The sequence below is a fragment of the Merops nubicus genome, unplaced genomic scaffold, assembly GCF_000691845.1.
Source record: "Merops nubicus isolate BGI_N331 unplaced genomic scaffold, ASM69184v1 scaffold4910, whole genome shotgun sequence".
Taxonomy (NCBI): domain Eukaryota; kingdom Metazoa; phylum Chordata; class Aves; order Coraciiformes; family Meropidae; genus Merops; species Merops nubicus.
Window position 1 is genome coordinate 40607 of NW_008584701.1, and position 18197 is coordinate 58803.

Consider the following 18197-nt stretch of genomic DNA (forward strand, 5'->3'; position numbering starts at 1 on the left):
CATTAACTCAGGGTTTAGCAATTTATCAAGGGCATATCAGATGCTGCAATGAGCCAAGTATCATTTTCTTACATTCTTAATTCTTATCTTAAATTAAAGAAGCAGAAGCTCCCAAATCTTGGCCCTGGTACATGCTGTCAGAGTCTTCCAACATGTCAACTTACATTGCTCATAGGTACAAAGGCAAGGGGTGAGCTCTGCTATGTTAATGACTGCCTTGTGACTGCCTTGGCAAAGACCACCACAAACAAGGCTTGCTGCTGTAAAACTCCTGCCTTATCCTGTGCTCTGCTGTAGCACTTGCTGGTGTTGGTTTCAGTTCTCAGCTTGGATGGGATGGGTTGTGATAGTTCCTGTGTGCAGTGTCGTTGTTCAGCGTTACGCTTCTATGTCTTAATGAAAGCCCAGAGTCTTCAGACAGTCTGGTTTACCAAATGATTTCAAAATATGACAGCTAGATGCTCATGGAGCAGGGAAATGGATCAAAAAAGGATGGTTAGTTTTTAAAGGTTATTTGTGAGTAAATTATTTCTGTTGCTTTTTGTTGTCTTTAGATTTTCTCAAGCAGAATACATATGAAGTCGAGGCATTCTTAGAAGCCATTCAGTTCTTCCGGCAGGAGAAGGGCCACTATGGGACATGGGAAATGATAACTGGCAATGAAAAAGAGGTAAAAGAATACCTTCCTGATTTATTTTTTTTTTTTTGCTTTGAATATGGTAGCTCTGAGGACAGTGAAAGTTGTAAAGCCTCTTGGGAAAAATGGCATTTGTAAAAAGAAGATGTAGGAGGTAGAAATACTCAAGATTTCAAGATGCTTCTTGCTGATATACAATAATTCTCCTTTAATATACCTCATTTTGATTTTTTTCTAGAAAGTGAAAGAATGTGTGCTGTGAACTAAAGGTGTTGTGTTCATAGAATCATGGAATGGTTTGGGTTGGAAGGAACCTTAAAGTTCATCTAGTTCCAACTCCCCTGCCATAGGCAGGAAAAATTCCCAGTAGACCAGGTTGCTGAAAGCCCCATCCAATCTGGTCTTGAACACCTCCAGTGATGGAGCATCCACAGCTTCCCTATGCAACCTGTCCCAGTGTCTCAGCACCCTCAGAGTGCAGAACTGCTTCTTAATTTCTCATCTAAATCTAAATGTGTTGTGCTGAGACGTAGGGATGGCCACACTTCCACAGAAAGCATCACCTACTTTACTTTTATGCCACGGGTTCAGTTAGTGAATAAATGCTGTGTCTAAAAGAAGGTGTTTGCTAACGTCTGGCTACCACATTTGCTGCCATTTATAGTTTTGGTAAATTAGTGAGACCAAAAGCAACCCAAACCAGACAGAGCCCACAGTTTCTATGCAGGGGATATTTGCTGTCGGCTACACTGAGCTGTGCACTCTTTTTCTATCTTTCATGACAGCTGTTTTGCAGGTAAGAAATATTTTTTTCTCTTCTGTTGCTATTACCTTTGTTACTAAACACAACAGTTTCCTGTTGCTCAGTCCCTGATGACTCCAGCTGCCATCAGGCTTTGCACAGAACAGAATAGCAGCTCAACATAAATTTTGAAGAATCTCTTCATTTTGTTTTTCTCCATTCTTTGGGAACTTCTAGTCCTGAGTGGATAAACTAGCAGACCTGCTTATTGTGCCAGACTTCTGAGCCTTGCATAGTAACAGTTGCACTTAGACACCAAAAATTTGTGTACCTCAGCTCTTCAGAAATGAGATGCTAAGCTCAGGGTCTGAGTCCATATTTGGGCACCTGAGTGAGCAGCTTTGGAGCACTGATGGCAGCTGAAGTAACTCCACCGATCCCGCTGGCATCGTTCCAGATGTCTTTTAATGCAATTGAGACATTATTTGGGCCCTGTTTTATAATTTTTTTCCAAAGCAAGGAGCAGTCAGCAGCAAATATTTACTTTAGTACCAGCTGCTGGGTGTTTTCCTTGATGAAATATGGCTTCCCTTTGGGAAAATGGAAAAAAGCCTGTTGGAGAGCTAACGATCCAGGGGTTTGTTTTAAGAAACCAGATTATTCTTTGAGGAGAAGTCTACCTCTGAAGTGCTGAAAAATGTGAAGACTGGATAAGAATCTATAAAAAATCTTTCCTAGTGCCATCATGTCAGGGATTGAAGTTTCCTGCTAAAATCTGGTTATAAATTCCTTAGTGTATGGAGTTGCATCCTTCCAGAGGAGAGAGTGAGTGTTTTTCTCTTCTCCCCTCCTTCCTCACGTTATGGAGCTATTATAATGCTAGTTTCATTTTATGTTTTATTTATCCTGTTGCTTGCCAGCTACTTACTCATAACCCATACACCTCCAGGGGACTGTAATCAGAAGACATCCAGGATAGTTACACTATTATCTTCTTAGTAATAATTCATTCTGTAAGTATAGCGTGTTCTCATGCCGGCATTGACCGAATATAATAATTATTTTAGGCAAATATCCAAGCTAAGTGAATGGTTTGGAACGAGCAAGCTACAATTTGTTGCTGTAAAAATCTCTTCAGAATGCCAATAAATATATTCCCTGACATTCATTTCTTATGACAGAGTCTGCAGCATTAGTTCACACAGTTCTGCCTAGGTACTGCAACACAGACGTAGCCGTAGCAAGTACTAAACTTTTGTGTGTCATAAATGTTCCTTTTCCTGCTTTTGTTTTTGTTCTTTTTAATTTTTAAGGTTTCATTCCTAACAAAGCATAAATTTAATTGTAGATGGTATTTCTGTAGCTAAACTGCTGAAATACAGGGTTAAACTCAGAAAATTTTTGATAACATTTGTTCTAAAAAAAAAAAAAACCAAGCCCCTACAGTGCACCTTTGAGTATAGAAGTCTAAAGCCCATGCAGCATTCCTAAAAATTTTTCTAGAAAGTCAGATTCTTCAGAATATATTTGATCAGTTGTCACATTGATTATTTGCTCTGTGATGCTCCAGTGTGGATTATTTGTGAGATATTTTTTTAAGGGACCCATCAGTTTAGGATATGAAGTAGCCATAGAATCATGGAATCATAGAATCATTTTGATTAGAAGAGACCTTTAAGATCATCGAGTCCAACTATTGACCCAGCACTGCCAGGGCACCACTAAACCATGTCCCTCAGTACCACACCTACACAGCTTTTCAGTCCCTCCAGGGATGGGGACTCTACCACTGCCCTGGGCAGCCTGGGACAGGCCTTGACAACCCTTTTGGGGAAGATGTTTTTCCTCATGTCCAACCTAAACCTCCCCTGGCTCAACTTGAGGCCATTTTCTCTTGTCCTATCACTTGTTCTTGGGGAGACCAATGCCCACCTCACCACAGCCTCCTTTAAGGGAGTTGTAGACTATGAGAAGGTTTCCCCTGAGCCTCCTTTTCTCCAAGCTAAATAATCCCAGTTCCCTCAGCCGCTTCTCACAAGACTTGTGCTCTAGATCCTTTACCCTCTTTGTTGCCTTTCTTTGGATGTGCTCCAGTCCCTCAATGTCCTTCTTGGAGTGGGGGACCCAAAACTGAACCAGGTATTTGAGATGTGGCCTCACCAGTGCCAAATCCAGGGGGATGATCCCTACCCTAGTCCTGCTGGCAACACTATTGCTGATCCCAGCCAGGGTGCTTGGCCACCTGAGCATCTGGTGGCTCATCTTCAGCCAGCTGTTGACCAACACCGCAGCTCTTTTCGGACAGGCAGTTTGCAGCTACTCTTCCCCCACCCTGGAACATTGCAGGGGGTTGTGGTGACCCAGGTGACCTGGCACTTAGCCTTGTTGCTCCTCATCCCATTGGCCTCAGCCCACCTATCCAGACCCCTCTGTAGACCCTCCCTACCTTCAAGCACATCAACACTCCCACCCAACGTGGTGTTGTCTGCAAACTACCTGAGCCTGCGTGCCCTCGATCCCCTTGTCCAGATGTTTGATAAAGATATTGAAGAGAACCTGCCCCAGTACTGAGCCTGGGGAACACCACTTGTGACCGACCGCCAACTGGATTTCACTTCTTTCACCACCACTCTTTGGGCCCAGCCATCCAACATAGTTTTTATCCAGCAAAGAAAATGGTCATCCAAGCCATGAGCAGCCAGTTTCTCTAGATGAGAACGGGATGTCTCCAGATTGAGACGCTTTGAGTAATTCAGGAATCCAACATATGGCCCCAGCGCTGATAGATGTCTCCATAGGAAGAGTGTTCAGAAACCTGAGCTCACAAATAAATAGCAGTAGGGCAGGTCCCATGATGAACTACCTCCCTCTGCTTGCATAGTTTGCCTCCTTGGACAACAGCAAGAGAACAGCACAGGAGGAAAAAAGGTCTTGCCGCTTTCTCAGGCCAGAGACACAGTGTCCCTAAATTTAAAAAAAAAATGGAGAGGAAAGCCTTGACTCTTGAAACCAGATGTGTGCCTGTAACTCTGTTTATTGCCAGCTTGGTGCATCTGAATGGGATGGGCAAGAACCAAGCTGTAGTTCAAATCTAGGCAGAGGAGGTGCAAAGCCTGACAGAGCGGGTGATTCTGAAGAAAACTTCTGAAATGGGTGCCTGTGTATGAAACCAGGAATCCATCTCACAGCGTTTAATTTTTCTCTGTTGAAGAAGCCAGACTTTGATATTTGTTCTGTACAAAGCAGGGTGTCAGGAGAATCACAGAACCAGAGAACAGTTTAGTTAAAAGGGGATCTCTGGAGGTTAACTGGCCCAATGCCCCACTCAAAGCAGAGCCAACTTTGGGGCTTTCTGTAGTTGACTTCTTAAGAAATACATGGCTGGAGATAGCTTGACTTGTTCTCATGACTGCACTCCTGGTGAAAAATAGTTCTTAATCCCTGTTTACTGTTTCCCTTGTTGCTACTTGTAGCCATTGCTTTCTTCCTTTCCCTGTGCATTTCCAAGAAAAGCCTGGCTCTGTCTGCCCAACATCCTCCATTGTGTAGATGTAGACAGCAATAAGGTCTCCACTGAGTCTTATCGTCTTAAAGCTGAGCAAACCCAGTTTCCTCCACCTCTTTTCACATGTAATGTGCTTCATCCCCAGACCACAGTGGAGGCCTCTGCTGGACTCACTCCAGTGTGTTAAGATCTCTCTTTTTACTGGGGAGCCCCAAGCTGGACACTGCTCCAGTTGCAGTCTGACAAGTGCTGAATAGAGGGCAACGTTCTCCCTCGACCTGCTGCTCCCCTTTGCCATGAGGGCACCCTGCAGACCAGTGTTGAATTTCTTGTCCACCAGAATGCCCAAGTCCTTTTCTGCAAAATTGCTTTCCAGACAGTTGTCACCAGCCTATACTGGTGCACGGGATTGTTCCATCCCAGATGCTGGACTACGTATTTGATTTTGCTGAACTTCATGAGGTTTTTGTCCACCCATTTCTTCAGCCCATTTATGTCCCTTTGAATAGCAGCCTTGCTTGCCAGAGTATTGACCACTCCCCCAAATTGGTATCATCTGTATCCCCAGTCCAATGACTTTTGTTTCTAATTGGAACCATCTGCAAGACCAAATTGCCAGTCAGATGCTGGGATCTGAGGGGTGATGCATCTCTACAACCACTCAACCCTTTTTCAAAGTGAAAACATTCTTGGGGGAGAAGAGTACTCTGTGTCAATTTAGCAAAATACAGCAATGAGAGACCAACAGTATACTTAGAGAAATAATAAAAAAATGGGACAATGACACCTCCTGCTCAGTTTTCCCACATTCCATCACAAACTCTTCTTATCTGTCTAAAAGTCCCTTCAACACTTTTCTTCCCCTTGCCTTTCTACTGTGGTGCATCTTTCTCACAGTGTATCTTCTTAGGTTATATATTTTTTGGTCAAGAATCTGGAGGGTTTGGGAGGAGACTTTAACATAAATGAACTCTACAATGTGAAATTTTTACTGAATTTAGACCAGTATTGCTGTCTTCTCATGAGAACAGTAATTGCTTGAAAAGTGTTTCATGCAATGCAAACCCCAACAGCTCTTTAGTTTATCTCTTTTGCCTCAGGATTGGTGAGTGCAATTGGTGCTCAACTGAAAAAGTGCTAGAGATCCACATTTGTACAGGCATAGATTTCTTTTTTGTGCCCAGTTACCTTTGTATCAGAAGTATTCTTTGTCTGACGAGTCTCTAGAACAATTTCTCCCCACTGATACCTCCACTGGGAGGGTGTAAACATCCCAGAACAAGATCAGTTTGGGGAAGCAGCAGTAATCAGCAAATATATTTTCAAATGTTTTTGATCCAGTTGCTCAGTTGATATCAATCATTTTAGCTCCATTGATTTGCACATGGCAATTTCATAATAGCACACGGCCAATTTTAATGGTCATCTTAGCTCAGCATCTTAGTTCCTCTGTTGTCAATTGTTGTACGGTCCCTCAAAGTCTTCCAGTGAAAAATGCTTCAGATTAAACACTTCCCTCAGGCATTCCTAATATTTTAAATCCAGCCCTCTGGTAGTCTGGGATGTCTAAGCTCTGGGTATATTTGAGGTTGTCTCTGTTTGCACATCACTCTGTGATGTGAGTGCTCAGTTTTTCAGTGAAGAAACTGTGTGAACATGTTACTTTAATCTTCTGACCACACAGATCCTGAGCAATCTTGTGATGGAGGAGCTCCTGCCTAACCTTCAGACCATGATGCTGCCTAAAATGAAAGGAAAGAGGAATGATAGGAAGCGGGCCTGGTTTGGTGTAAGTCCTGGTATTTGCAGGGTGGCTGTTTCTCATAGCAGTTGTCTGTATGTGCTGATTCTGATTATGCTTCTTAATTTAATTTGAGTTTAGATTGTAGAAGAAACTTATGGCTTAGTCCAGCAGCAGGTGTCAGAAGGATTATGCACCTTGAAAGAAGAATGCAGAGATTTTGTGAAAACTCTTGAAGGAACCATTCGTTCAGACATGGATCAGATTCTGAACTCAAAGAACTTCTTAGCTGGAAAAATCAAAGGTTTGTGGAGGAACAGCTGTGTTTTGGAGCAATTTTTTAATGTTCCCCATTGTATTGCTGAAATTATCAACTGTCATTGTTGTGGTATCTTTGCGTGTTTTGAAAAGTCCAATTGGAGCCACTCACTTTCAGAAAATAAATGCTTTGAGCCTCTGCAGCCTTTGATGGGAACTGATACCTGTGGCCGCCGTATCTGTGAACATAGCAGGTCTGCTCAAGTTGGGACTACAGCAGGCAGGTTTTGAGTATCCTGATCAGAGTTGCTCATTCTGCTTTCATTTTCATTTGGACAGCCTTTTGTGATGAAGATACAGGTCACATGACCATAATTAAAAGTGTAGTGGCTTTAACCTGATGTCTAGGAATGCACCACAAAACCAGGTTCTGGTTAGGTGACAAATTCATAGGCTACCAGAGAATATTTAGACCAAAGGGCTTCTTAGGTGGTTTTAAACTACTGTGAAGTAATTGTAATTTTGCTTTGAATATAAAAATGTGTGTAAAAAGCAGGGAAAACATTAGTTGATATTGCTTTAAGCCAGCACATAAATAAATAGCTGGTAATTTTGGAGCTGTTTTGATGGAACTCAGGATATTCTATCGATATATTCCCATACTAGACTAGGAAGCTTTCAGTGGAGTACAGAGGCCCAGGTTCAGAGGCCTTATAGAGTCTCCATGGCCACACTCTGTGCAAACCTCCCAGTATCAGTATCAATACTTAGGGCTGCCCTTTGTTCTCACAGTGCCCCCAGGCTGCTGGCCTTTGGTTCAGTGGAGCATGGGAAAACAGGCTTCATTGTCACTCATAAAACTATGAACTCTCCTTTCATCACCATCATCATCTTTGTGGAGTGGTGACTCCAGGGAAATAAAGAGAGTCATTTAATTCATTGTAAAGTCTTATCAGTTCAGATTACATTTTTCACTGTATCTCATAGTAACCTAAATGCAACTGTTGTATTGTCTGACCCTGCAGCCACTGTTTCTGAGCCTGCCCAGAAGTGCTGCACAGAGAATATCCAGCCATTTCTCACCTCCATACTAGAGGAGCTCATGGGCCCAGTGAGTTCTGGATTCACTGAAGTCCGCTCACTTTTTGATAAAGAAGTTAATGAAATCATCCAAGACTTCCAGAAGACAAATGATATCACAAAGCTAAAGGAGGTAAGACAAAAATATATTTGGAGTCCTTTATATTAGAATCATAGAATCATAGAATGATTTTGGTTGGAAGGGACCTTAAAGATCATTTAGTTCCAACTCCCCTGCCATGGGCAGGGACACCTTCCACTAGACCAGGTTGTGCAAGGCCACATCCAACCTGGCCTTGAACACCTCCAGTGATGGAGCACCCACAGCTTTCCTGGGCAACCTGTGCCAGTGTCTCACCAGTCTCATAGTGAACTTACCACAAGGACCTTCTAGCTAGGACTTGACTGACAGCAGTATTTTCTTTCCTAGGGGATAGTATGTTAGCACTTGTTTTTTTCACTCAGAAAGCCTTGTAGTATTTGTGCTTCTAGAGTGTAAGTATCTAAATTTGGTTTAGGGCCACTGTTATGTTCTCTGTTAAAAATTCACCTCTGGTTGCTTTCTCTCAAAACCTGTTCTTCCTCCACTGGAATGCAGAATGTGGGTGAGCTTATGAAACTACCGTTCAACTCTGTGAAAATGGAGCCCTGCTATCTGAAAGTGAACCTCCTTCAGGAGCTCCTTCAAGATCTTAAGAGTCGCTTCAAGGTCTATCACATTGATTTTGTGATTCAGAGGACACAGAACTTCATGCAAGAGGTACTGTAAGATCTAGTTTTTCCTCCTGGGAGAACAGGTTAGGTCTGTCCTTCTAACCTGCATCAAAGTAATCTTGATAAAATGCTGTGCAAGAGTCCCAGAATATTTCTCAATCAACATGCAGATAACAAAACCTAAGCAAATCACAGCTAGAAGGTCTTTGACATTTATATTTATGAGTTTGCACGTGTGTGAGTCTTTCAGCAAGGCCCAAAAATTTTGGATGGATCACCTCTTCCCCTGAACCTTCATGTTCTGAATTCTCAGAGTCTCAGCACCTGAGAAAGTTGTTCGTGTAACCAATGGGGTGGGTAAAATCTACCTGATTTCTGTTCACAAGGGCTGATTTTGCAGGGAGGGTTTTGAATATATTTTAACAAAATGAAATGTCTTCTCCTTGGAAGTTTATTTTTTCACCATATATAAGCTAAAGCAATTAATTTTAGAAACTGTTAATTACTTGGACACAGGTGATGTCTCAGGATGTGGCTGCATGTAGGTGCTTTAACCAGCTTCACTTCTCATGGGAGTGGTTGAAGTGACTATGTCATTTCAGCTGAAAAATGAACCCCACCTCTTTTTCCCCTCTAGTGTGTATTGGTATAGGCTGTCATTTTGCTTTCCTTTTATTTCTTCTGTGTGCCTGGCCAGAAATCCATTAGGAGCTGGCCAGTAGACTCCTTTTGACTGCCAGATCACAAGGCATATTTGGCCTTACAGCTTTGTGTTGAATCCTGTGATTTTAATCCATAGCTGGGAAACTCAATAATGTAGTCAGGACTGTTGGGGAATGGAGCCGGTCCAGTTCTGTGGGGTGGGAGGTATGAATATGGAAAGCGAGTCTCTAGCACAGTGCTGGGATGGGGTTTTCCTAAAAGCAGCTCTTCTAACTACAGTCATCATCAGCAGCCAAAGAACTATTCAGAAATAAAATTCTGATTTCATGTCTGGGTCTTTCAGGGGGGACCATTCCAAAATACTGCCAAATAAAATGTCTTTCAATAAGTGCAGGCCAAGAGTCAGGACAAAGAAGTAGATAGAAAATAAATCCCATGCAGACCAAGTGGTGCTTTTTTCTGAGCAGAACATGAGTCAGAATTCACAATAAGTAAGTTACATTAAAGCACAACTTATTCTAAAAAATGCTGTTATTGCTTCTCTCTCTTTAAAAGGCTGGCATTTTGCTCATAAAAATAGTATTTCCTCTTTGTGTCCATGGACATTTATTTTATTAATGAGTAAGGTCAGGCATGTCCATACTCATGTAGTCTTAACATATAAGAAGCCTTTGGCTTAACCCATAACTCAGGTGAAGGCTGGAGCAGGACTCCTTGTCTTGGGAGGTTGGCATCCTCTAGTGGCCAGTTCTAGGAAACTTGGGAGCATAGTGCTTGACTGACATAAATAAAGCAGCTTCAGTATCTTTACCAGAACTGTGCCAATTTGTGGTTTGCCGCACATAAAAATTTAAATAAGAAGTGAGTTAATCTTTTCATCAGCCTCAGACTTAACTCTGCACTGATTTTTCTATTTTCTACTACTTTTTGTTGTATGGAAGGCCTTGCAGTGTATGAGCGTTTCCTGTAAAGCCTTCTGATGCACACACAAATTGAGTCAGCCTTCAATCTCTCCATTTCCATTTATAAATACAGTATGTATAGTGCAATCCTACATTATCTGCAAAGTCAGTTATAAAATTGGCCTTAAACAGCATCTTGTCATTTATGACAATATGGACGCCAAGGAGGAATTACCAGCGTGTCTTATCCATAAGTAGGTACATGTTCATTTACAAACTACAAGAATCATAGAACAGGTTTGGTTGGAAAAGACCTGTAATATCATTGAGTCCAACCATTAACCCAGCACTGCCAGGGCACCACTAAACCATGTCCCTCAGCACCACATTGACATGACTTTTCAATCCCGCCAGGGATGGGGACTCCAGAACTTCCTTGGGCAGCCTGGGACAGGGCTTGACAACCCTTTTGGGGAGGAAATTTGTCCTGATGTCCAACCTAAACTTCCCTGGCTCAACTTGAGGCCATTTCTTCTGTCCTATATAGTATATGGCTATGTATGTTGACTGGGATAGTCCCATGTGGTGCAAAGGAAGGCCTGGCCGTATGGACAGCCTCCCTGTGGGTGTCCCTGTACTTCTCCAGTAAGAACATATTAAAATCTGGATGGAAATACTTTGCTAAAAAAGACAAAACCTCACTGAGCAGACAGAATTACCACTTGCAGAAGTGTTTTTCTCAAGTACCTTTTCAGAGTAGGGGCTTTAATATTTTTGAGGTATTGCTGGATAACTTGGAAAAATACCAGCCTGACATAATTCTGTGAGAAGTTATTGCACTGTGTGATTTTTGCTTATAATTATTTTGTATTATTAGGAAAGCTAGTGATTAATTACTTTTTAAAAAAATAAAAATTGTCTGCAGGGTTGATGATTAAGACCATTAGAGTCTGGTAGGAGTCAATGGGAGTCTTCTCATTAGGGATAATGAGTTTTATCTGTGGCCTTTATATGTAAATAATCAATCCTACTTCTTGTCTGTGTTACCATCAGTCTGGATGGTGCAATGAGATTAAATCTATAGAGGAAAGCTATGATAGCATAATAATGATACCAAGGCTTAATTTTCTTTATTTATTGCCTCATTTCTGTGCATGTTAGCTTTCAGAGAAATGAAATGCAGCAGGAAAGTTTGGACTATATAAGTGAATCTACTTCGAGTAAATTTACTGATACAACTGTGTAGTTACATTAACAGACTTCCTAATACTGAACTCAAGATAGATACTGAGCTATTTTAATTTTCTTATTATTTTGAATTAGATAATCTTCTTTTCAGTTTCCCATTCCAGAACTGGGTGTTGCAATCTAAACTAAATAAGGCTTTTCTTCCCCTTCTGCGATCATTTAAAGAACTTAAAATATTTATTGATTTTAGGCCCATTATTCTTTCTCCTTTCTACCTTCTCAAAAATACACTTTAAGTCAATGGTTACATTTATCGTGCTTCTTTGCATGTGTAGGATTTTTATGTTACTAGTCTTTGACATATTTTTTTAATTATTATTTTTAGCTGATGGAAAATGCAGTTTATACTTTTGAGCAGTTATTCTCACCAAGTCGCCAGGCAGACTCAGCCAAAGTTGCAACAACCATTGAAAAAGTCAAGCTGAGAGTACTGAAGGTAAATATAATGTAGCAGCGTTTGAAGAGGAAGACCTTGGGTTGTGCCTTTTCAGAAACAGAGACTATATTTAATGTGAATTCATCTCAATATTTGAAAGAAGATACCTGATAGCATCCAGCTGGAAATACTGATTTGGTGGCACTTGGCAAAGCTGCTCGTTTCAGGGATAAAACCTAATTCTGAGCAGATTCTTGTAAAAGTATTTACATGCTCAGTCCCTTTCATTGCAGCTAGATCATCTGGATACGATGCTGTGGATCTCGGTGAAAAGTTGTCTGTTATCTTTATAATTATCCTGCCACTAGAGTAATGCTACTCTCAGAAGAGGGAGTGCTGGAATACCTGAAGAGAGCAAGCAGGGGGCTGTTTCTAGTCTATGTATAAAAAAAATGAAGAGAAAAAGTTCCCAGAAAACTAAAGTATTTTTGTAAAAGCTGGAATAGCCTACATGGTAATTCAAACCCCTAAGTGTGCCTGTGATGTGGTATCTTTTGGGATTCATCTGTCCCAGTTGCAGGATAACAAGAATGAGTTCCCCTACAAGTGATGAATAACCCCAAACGTGTTCGGGCTTGTTTCTCTTTTTTGTCTGTTTTGACAGCAATATGATTATGACAGCAGCACTATCCGGAAGAAGATATTTCAAGAAGCACTGGTACAGATTACTTTGCCCACAATGCAGAAGACACTGGCTTCAACATGCAAACCAGTAGGTTTCTGTGATTAAAACACCCGATAAAAATAAAAGGAGTGCATCCTCCACTCTGTAAAGCTGTTTTCTCTCAGGCAGGGAGCTGTGCAGATTGGCTGCGGGCTTAGCCAGATGACATTTAGATTTGCCAGTTTGTGGACTAGGCAGATGAGGAGCATAAGGAGAATTTAAGGAAACGGGGAGACTATATACAGCTTTTTTTTCCTCAAAGATAGGTGCAGACCTTTGGCCATCCCCATTTCATTCCTTCCCTAGAGAAGTCCCCTCAAGCTGGACTCCTCTTGGCAGTTATGACTGTAGGTTATGGGCTTGTCCTTGTGTTCAGCAGCCCTGCTGCAGGCTGAAATTCAGTCCATGGGACACTTTGCTCTCTAGGAGCACCCCAAGACACAGCTGTGACCATACACAGCTTCTGCTGACAACCTCCCTCAAAGCCAAACACCTGCTTGGGCAGACAGAGTGGCAGACAGAGAGGCCATGCACTTGCCTTTTGTGTCTTTAAATGGGAGCTATTGCATCAACAGTCAGGAAACACACATACAGAGGTGATCTCTGTTGCCCTTAATCATATGGAAAGTTTAATACTCAGCAAAGGTGGCTGCCAGAGTTTCATGGAGATGTTATCCGTGTGGCTGTGCCAGGGGCCAGTTGGAATGCAGTTCAACTTGCCTCAAAATAAGTAGTCTGTAGCCTTCTTGAAGCCTATGCATATCCTCTTGCATTTTCATCCTTTCGGTACCGGATTGTGACACCTGCTGAAAGATGAGTACCCTGAGCCACCACCCTGGCCTCTCTGCCCTTTAGTTTCCATTGGTGTTCATCAGTTCCCAGAGGCCGTAAGCTCTCACCCATCGTGAGTGGCCTTCACTGACGCTCTCCAGCTTGTTTCAGTTTCCAAAACAAGTTTAAAAACAAGTGTTTTGCCAGGTTATCCTTGTGAGTCTTTGAGTATGAGTTATTAAAGCTTTATTAAAACTTAGAATTTTCAAAAATATATTTAAAACTGCTGTCTTCTGTGTGTTACTCTACTTTCTTCACTGTCCCCAAAATATTAGTATCTTGTAGAGTGTCAGTGGTGCCTTCAGGACATGTTGTCTAATGCACAGGGGCAAGCATTTCATTGCCTTGAACATCTAGAGAGAGGGTGGAGTCCCACATCATCTCTGTCATACAGGATGGAGTAAGTGGTGGTGGTGTAAACTCCCCACAAGCCCTTTCTGTTTAATTTCCCACAAGCCTTCTGCGTTTGTGCCTCTGCAGAAGTGAGCAGCCAGCTCTAGAAGGAAAAGTGTGGCACAGCTGACATGCCCAGTCTAGTCTTGACCTTTTACTCAAAAACCTCCACGTGTTTGTACGTTGGTGCCTCTTCTAGAAGTGGGCAGAGGTCACTTTATCTGCTTTTTATAGACCACCGAGCAGCTGCTTAGTGATAATGACTCTATTATTGTCTAGACAGCCTATTGTGTGTAAATGAGTAAGCTAAAAGTACTACACGCCTATTAGAAAAACAAACCCCAACCCTTTATCTCCTCCCATGCTCACTGTGGATTTGCCTCCTTGGACAAACAGTGAGCGAGGCTTTTCCTCATCAGCTATTTATTTCTGAATGGCTTAAGGCAGATGGCAATGATCTATAGTGCTTTTAAATGTAATTGTAGTGCGAGAATATTGTTTAATTAATGCATAATAACTTGTGAACATTCATCGTTCATTTAGCGATGGTTCAAATCATTCACCTCAAGAGGCAGCAAGGAGCATTGCAGGGCCTGCTAGATGGCATCTCCAAGGTGCTCTGTTGGTGGAGGTCTGTCAGCATCTCTCAGTGTTACATCCCTGTTCCTCTCTTCTGTGCCTGCACAGGAGCTGCAGAAGTACGAGCAGTTCATTTTTGCCGATTACACCAGCGTGATCCAAGTGGAGAATGTGTACGAAGAGATTTTGTATCAGACTCTGCTTGAAGAAGCCCTGAAAGGTGAGAACGTTCCTGAGGTGACAGTAATAAGATTTTGGCTGTTGAATGAGCTCTTACTTCAGAGCTTCCCAGAGACCTACCCTGGTTGTTTCAGACCCCGGTCCCACTTTCCCCAAGACCAGTGGTTACAATACTACAGTGTTTTCATTTAGCTCACTAAAGATGTGTGGCAAGCCCTAAAACCTGAATTATTGGGCAACTTTATTAAACCTGGGAAACTCAAAGCGATAGCTTGGCACAAGCCTATTTCTAATAAAATGTAATTGTGCTGACTTCATTTTGTCTTCATTCCCTGGGACAAGGAGTGAAATTATGCTCTTATTTGGAAAGATTTGCTGATACCTAATGGTGGCAAAAACTAATTTCCCCAAATGAAAGGTGCTGCTGGATGCTGTTTCCAGAACATTGCTGGTGCCAGTGCAGTACTCTCTTCAGAAGTCTCTGCTTTTGTGTCATAAAACAAAACTATTCACAATGGCATATATAGATACATAGAATACTTGTACCTCTCTGGATCTGTCTGTCTGCCTATACCCTAGATAAAAGACAAGCATCTGTATTTGCCCCATCCCTGGAACCATTCCAGGTGAGGTTGGGCAGGGCTCTGAGCAACCTGCTCTAGTTGCAGATGTCCCTGCTCACTGCAGGGGGTTGGACTAGATGGCGTTGCAAGGTCCCTTCTGACCTAAACCATTTTGTGATTCTGTGTATTGCACAGTAAGTTTTAATAGTTCATCTCTGACAAAACTTGAACTCCTGTTCAAGAGTATCAGTATAATGTAACGAGTACACTTTTTTTCATAAATTCACTGTAAATATTTTGGCTCTAAAACATTATGTTTGTGCACTGTGGGTCCTCTGGTAGTTTTCTGCTACAGCAACTCTTAGGTCAATATTGAAGTTCTGTTATTCAGAAAAGATAAACACACGCCACCCTCACCCCTAGGAAATGTAAACTAAAAAAGCAAGTTGAAGATGAAAGTTGCTGTTGTCCATAATGTCGCAATACCTGACACCAGAAACCCGGGATAACAACGTGCCTTCTTCAAGGTACCTCTGCAAGTCTTTCCAAACTGGTTTGATCTTTCTCTTTTATTTAGTGATAAAAGAAGCTGCCATTATGAAGAAGCACAACCTCTTTGAAGATAACGTCAGTTTGCCCTGTGAAAGTGTGTCCAGCCTAACAGACCTGAAGACCCCTTCAGGATCAGCCCAAACCACTCCTGCCAAGAAGCCTTCCACGGCCCGAGCCGAGGCGTCAGACAGCGAAACTCAAAGTGATGAAACGCTCATTGTGACGGAAAAAATTTCCTGGGAGAAGGATGCTGATGGTAGAAAGTCATCAGACAAAGAGGCAGTCTCTTCTGCTAATCCAGCTGGGGATCAAGCAAGCAAAGATGAAGAAGTGGTCATTAAAGACATCATTGAAAATCAGGAGTCCCTTCCAGCTGCCCTTACAAAACAGGAGGCTGCAGAGCAAGAAAGCACTTTGGAGAACAAAGACATAATGAAAGAGTTTGTAGTGAACATTGAGAATGAGTTTAAGACACAACAAGAAGCTGTGGAGGAAAAGGTAGCTCTGGGGACTGAAACTGCAGTGAAAGATTTTGGTGTCATCCCTGAAAAAGAACTTAAGGTACTTGAAGAAGCAGTGGAGGAAAAGGTAACTTCAGAGAGTAAAATGGCAATGGATGCTGCGTTTGTCAGTGACGCTGAAAAAGGAATCAAAGTGCAGGAAGAAGTTGCTGAGACAAAGCTGACTTCCCCACATGATAATGTAGCAGAAGCAGAGATTTTAGGGAATGCTGAAAAGAAAATCCAGGTAGAAATTATGGAAGCATCATCTCTGAGTGAAGATGCAGTAGCAACAGGGTGTGAAAAGGATAGTGAAAAAGAAAGCAATGAGCAAGGAGTGAGTACTGACACAAGGGTTATTTCCCAGGATGAAAGCACAGGGAAAGGAGGATCTGGGGATAATCCTGAGAACACAAGCAGGTCAGAAGAAAACAGTCGTAAATGCCCTGATGATGTGAATGAGATAAGGAGTTTGCTCATGGTAACAGTTGAGATACCAGCAGATACTCCAGCTGAGAAGATAGAGGAGGTTTGTGAAGGTGAGATATTAAAGTTGCAGGAGCACAGGGAAGGGAGCAGTGAGATGAGCCAAATGGCCGTGGTGGGAATTCAGGTGAGCCAGACCATGATGAATAAAGAAGCAGCAGAATGTGCGGAGTTCAAGGACAACCAACCATCTTCACCTCACTTGGGGGTAGATGGTATGGATTTAGTGAAGGTGTCCGAGGTGGCCCACAACACAGCGCAAGCAGAATGGCTGGTTGGGAGCTCAGGTGCACCTCAGGAGGCACAGGCAGAGGTGGAGACCAAGCAGAGCGTTTGGTACGCGGGCGCGGGAAGCAGCAGAAGCAATGGATTGCAGCCAGAGGAGCACACCGAGGACGTGGCTGAAGGCAGGAGATCAGCTGAGGTGGCAGGGGGAGTGGGGAGCAGCCACGCTGGCCCAGGGGAGGTTGGGACGCCGAGCTCTTCTCAGAATCCTGCTGAAGACGCAGACACGGCGCAGGCGCCCGGCGTGGGTACGGAGGAGCCAAGCACAGGACTGCCAGACCTGCTGGAGCAGGGCCAGGGGAGCGCCAGAGGCAGCGCAGGAGACACACAGCCTGGAGAGGGTGAAGGGGAGCCAGCGGGTGAATCACCTTCACACACAGAAATGGAAAGCACAGAAGTAAAGGATGTTTTCACAGAAGAAAACAGAGAGGATGCTCATGGGCAGCAAAACTCGGAAGAGTAAGAGGCGCTTTCCAGCCCAGCCCCGCAGGATTGATTTTCCCCAGTAATCCCTGTTTAATTGTGAATACTTAATTGGGTCAGGGCTGGAGGAAATGGGCTTTGTTGTGGTATTACCAGCTCCTGACGTTTCGGCACAGATCCCTTCCTGAGTGACGGGTGATGGGTTTCTTTTCGGTTAAAGCCTTCACTGTTTAAAACCAGGTTACTCTTGGGGAACCTTGTCTTTCACTTAAAATGTGCTGCCTTTTATGGTTGTAGAAAAAAGTGTGAAGATGTGACCACTGAATGCTTCAAAAGCGACTTACCCCCAAATAGAAAATTATTTTAACAACATAACTGGTTTTAGGTGTCATAGCAGGGGAAGTAGCTCATGATTTTTAAGTGCATGGATTTGACAAGTACTGCTATGACCCATGGGTGGTTGGTACATACATTGCTATTTGAGGATGCTTTTAGTATTTGCATGCAGTATACAGGAAATAAATACAACTTTTAGTAGTTAAACAGAACCAAACAGTTAATTTACTAGGTTGCTCTAAAGCCACACTCTATGCAAACTCTACAAACTGATTACTTAATTATTTTAATGTTTTGACAGATATTAAAGACAAGCAAGTGTTCTGATTTTTTTTTTTTCTCTTATTACTATATTTAAAATGGGGGAAATATGGGAGCAGGTTTCTCAGTCCCACTCTGCACTTCTGGGTTATTTAGCCTTCCAGAGCACTTTACAGCTATTTTCTTTTCTTTTCTTTTATGGAAGGGAAAGATGAGAA

The 18197-nt window shown here is 42.5% G+C and overlaps 1 protein-coding gene across 1 annotated transcript in view; it reads left to right on the forward strand.

Moving 5' to 3' along the window:
* The window catches only part of LOC103777390 (protein Niban-like), a gene marked incomplete at both ends in the record, with an annotated part of 34669 nt that extends 17351 nt beyond the window's left edge, over positions 1–17318 (forward strand). Inside the window, 9 exons of the mRNA XM_008944945.1 lie at positions 555–670; positions 6569–6673; positions 6767–6929; positions 7909–8096; positions 8562–8723; positions 11816–11926; positions 12531–12638; positions 14502–14613; positions 15714–17318. Coding sequence (XP_008943193.1) covers positions 555–670; positions 6569–6673; positions 6767–6929; positions 7909–8096; positions 8562–8723; positions 11816–11926; positions 12531–12638; positions 14502–14613; positions 15714–17318 — 2670 coding nt within the window. The remainder of the gene's footprint in view (positions 1–554; positions 671–6568; positions 6674–6766; positions 6930–7908; positions 8097–8561; positions 8724–11815; positions 11927–12530; positions 12639–14501; positions 14614–15713) is intronic.
* Positions 17319–18197: the final 879 nt, after the last annotated feature.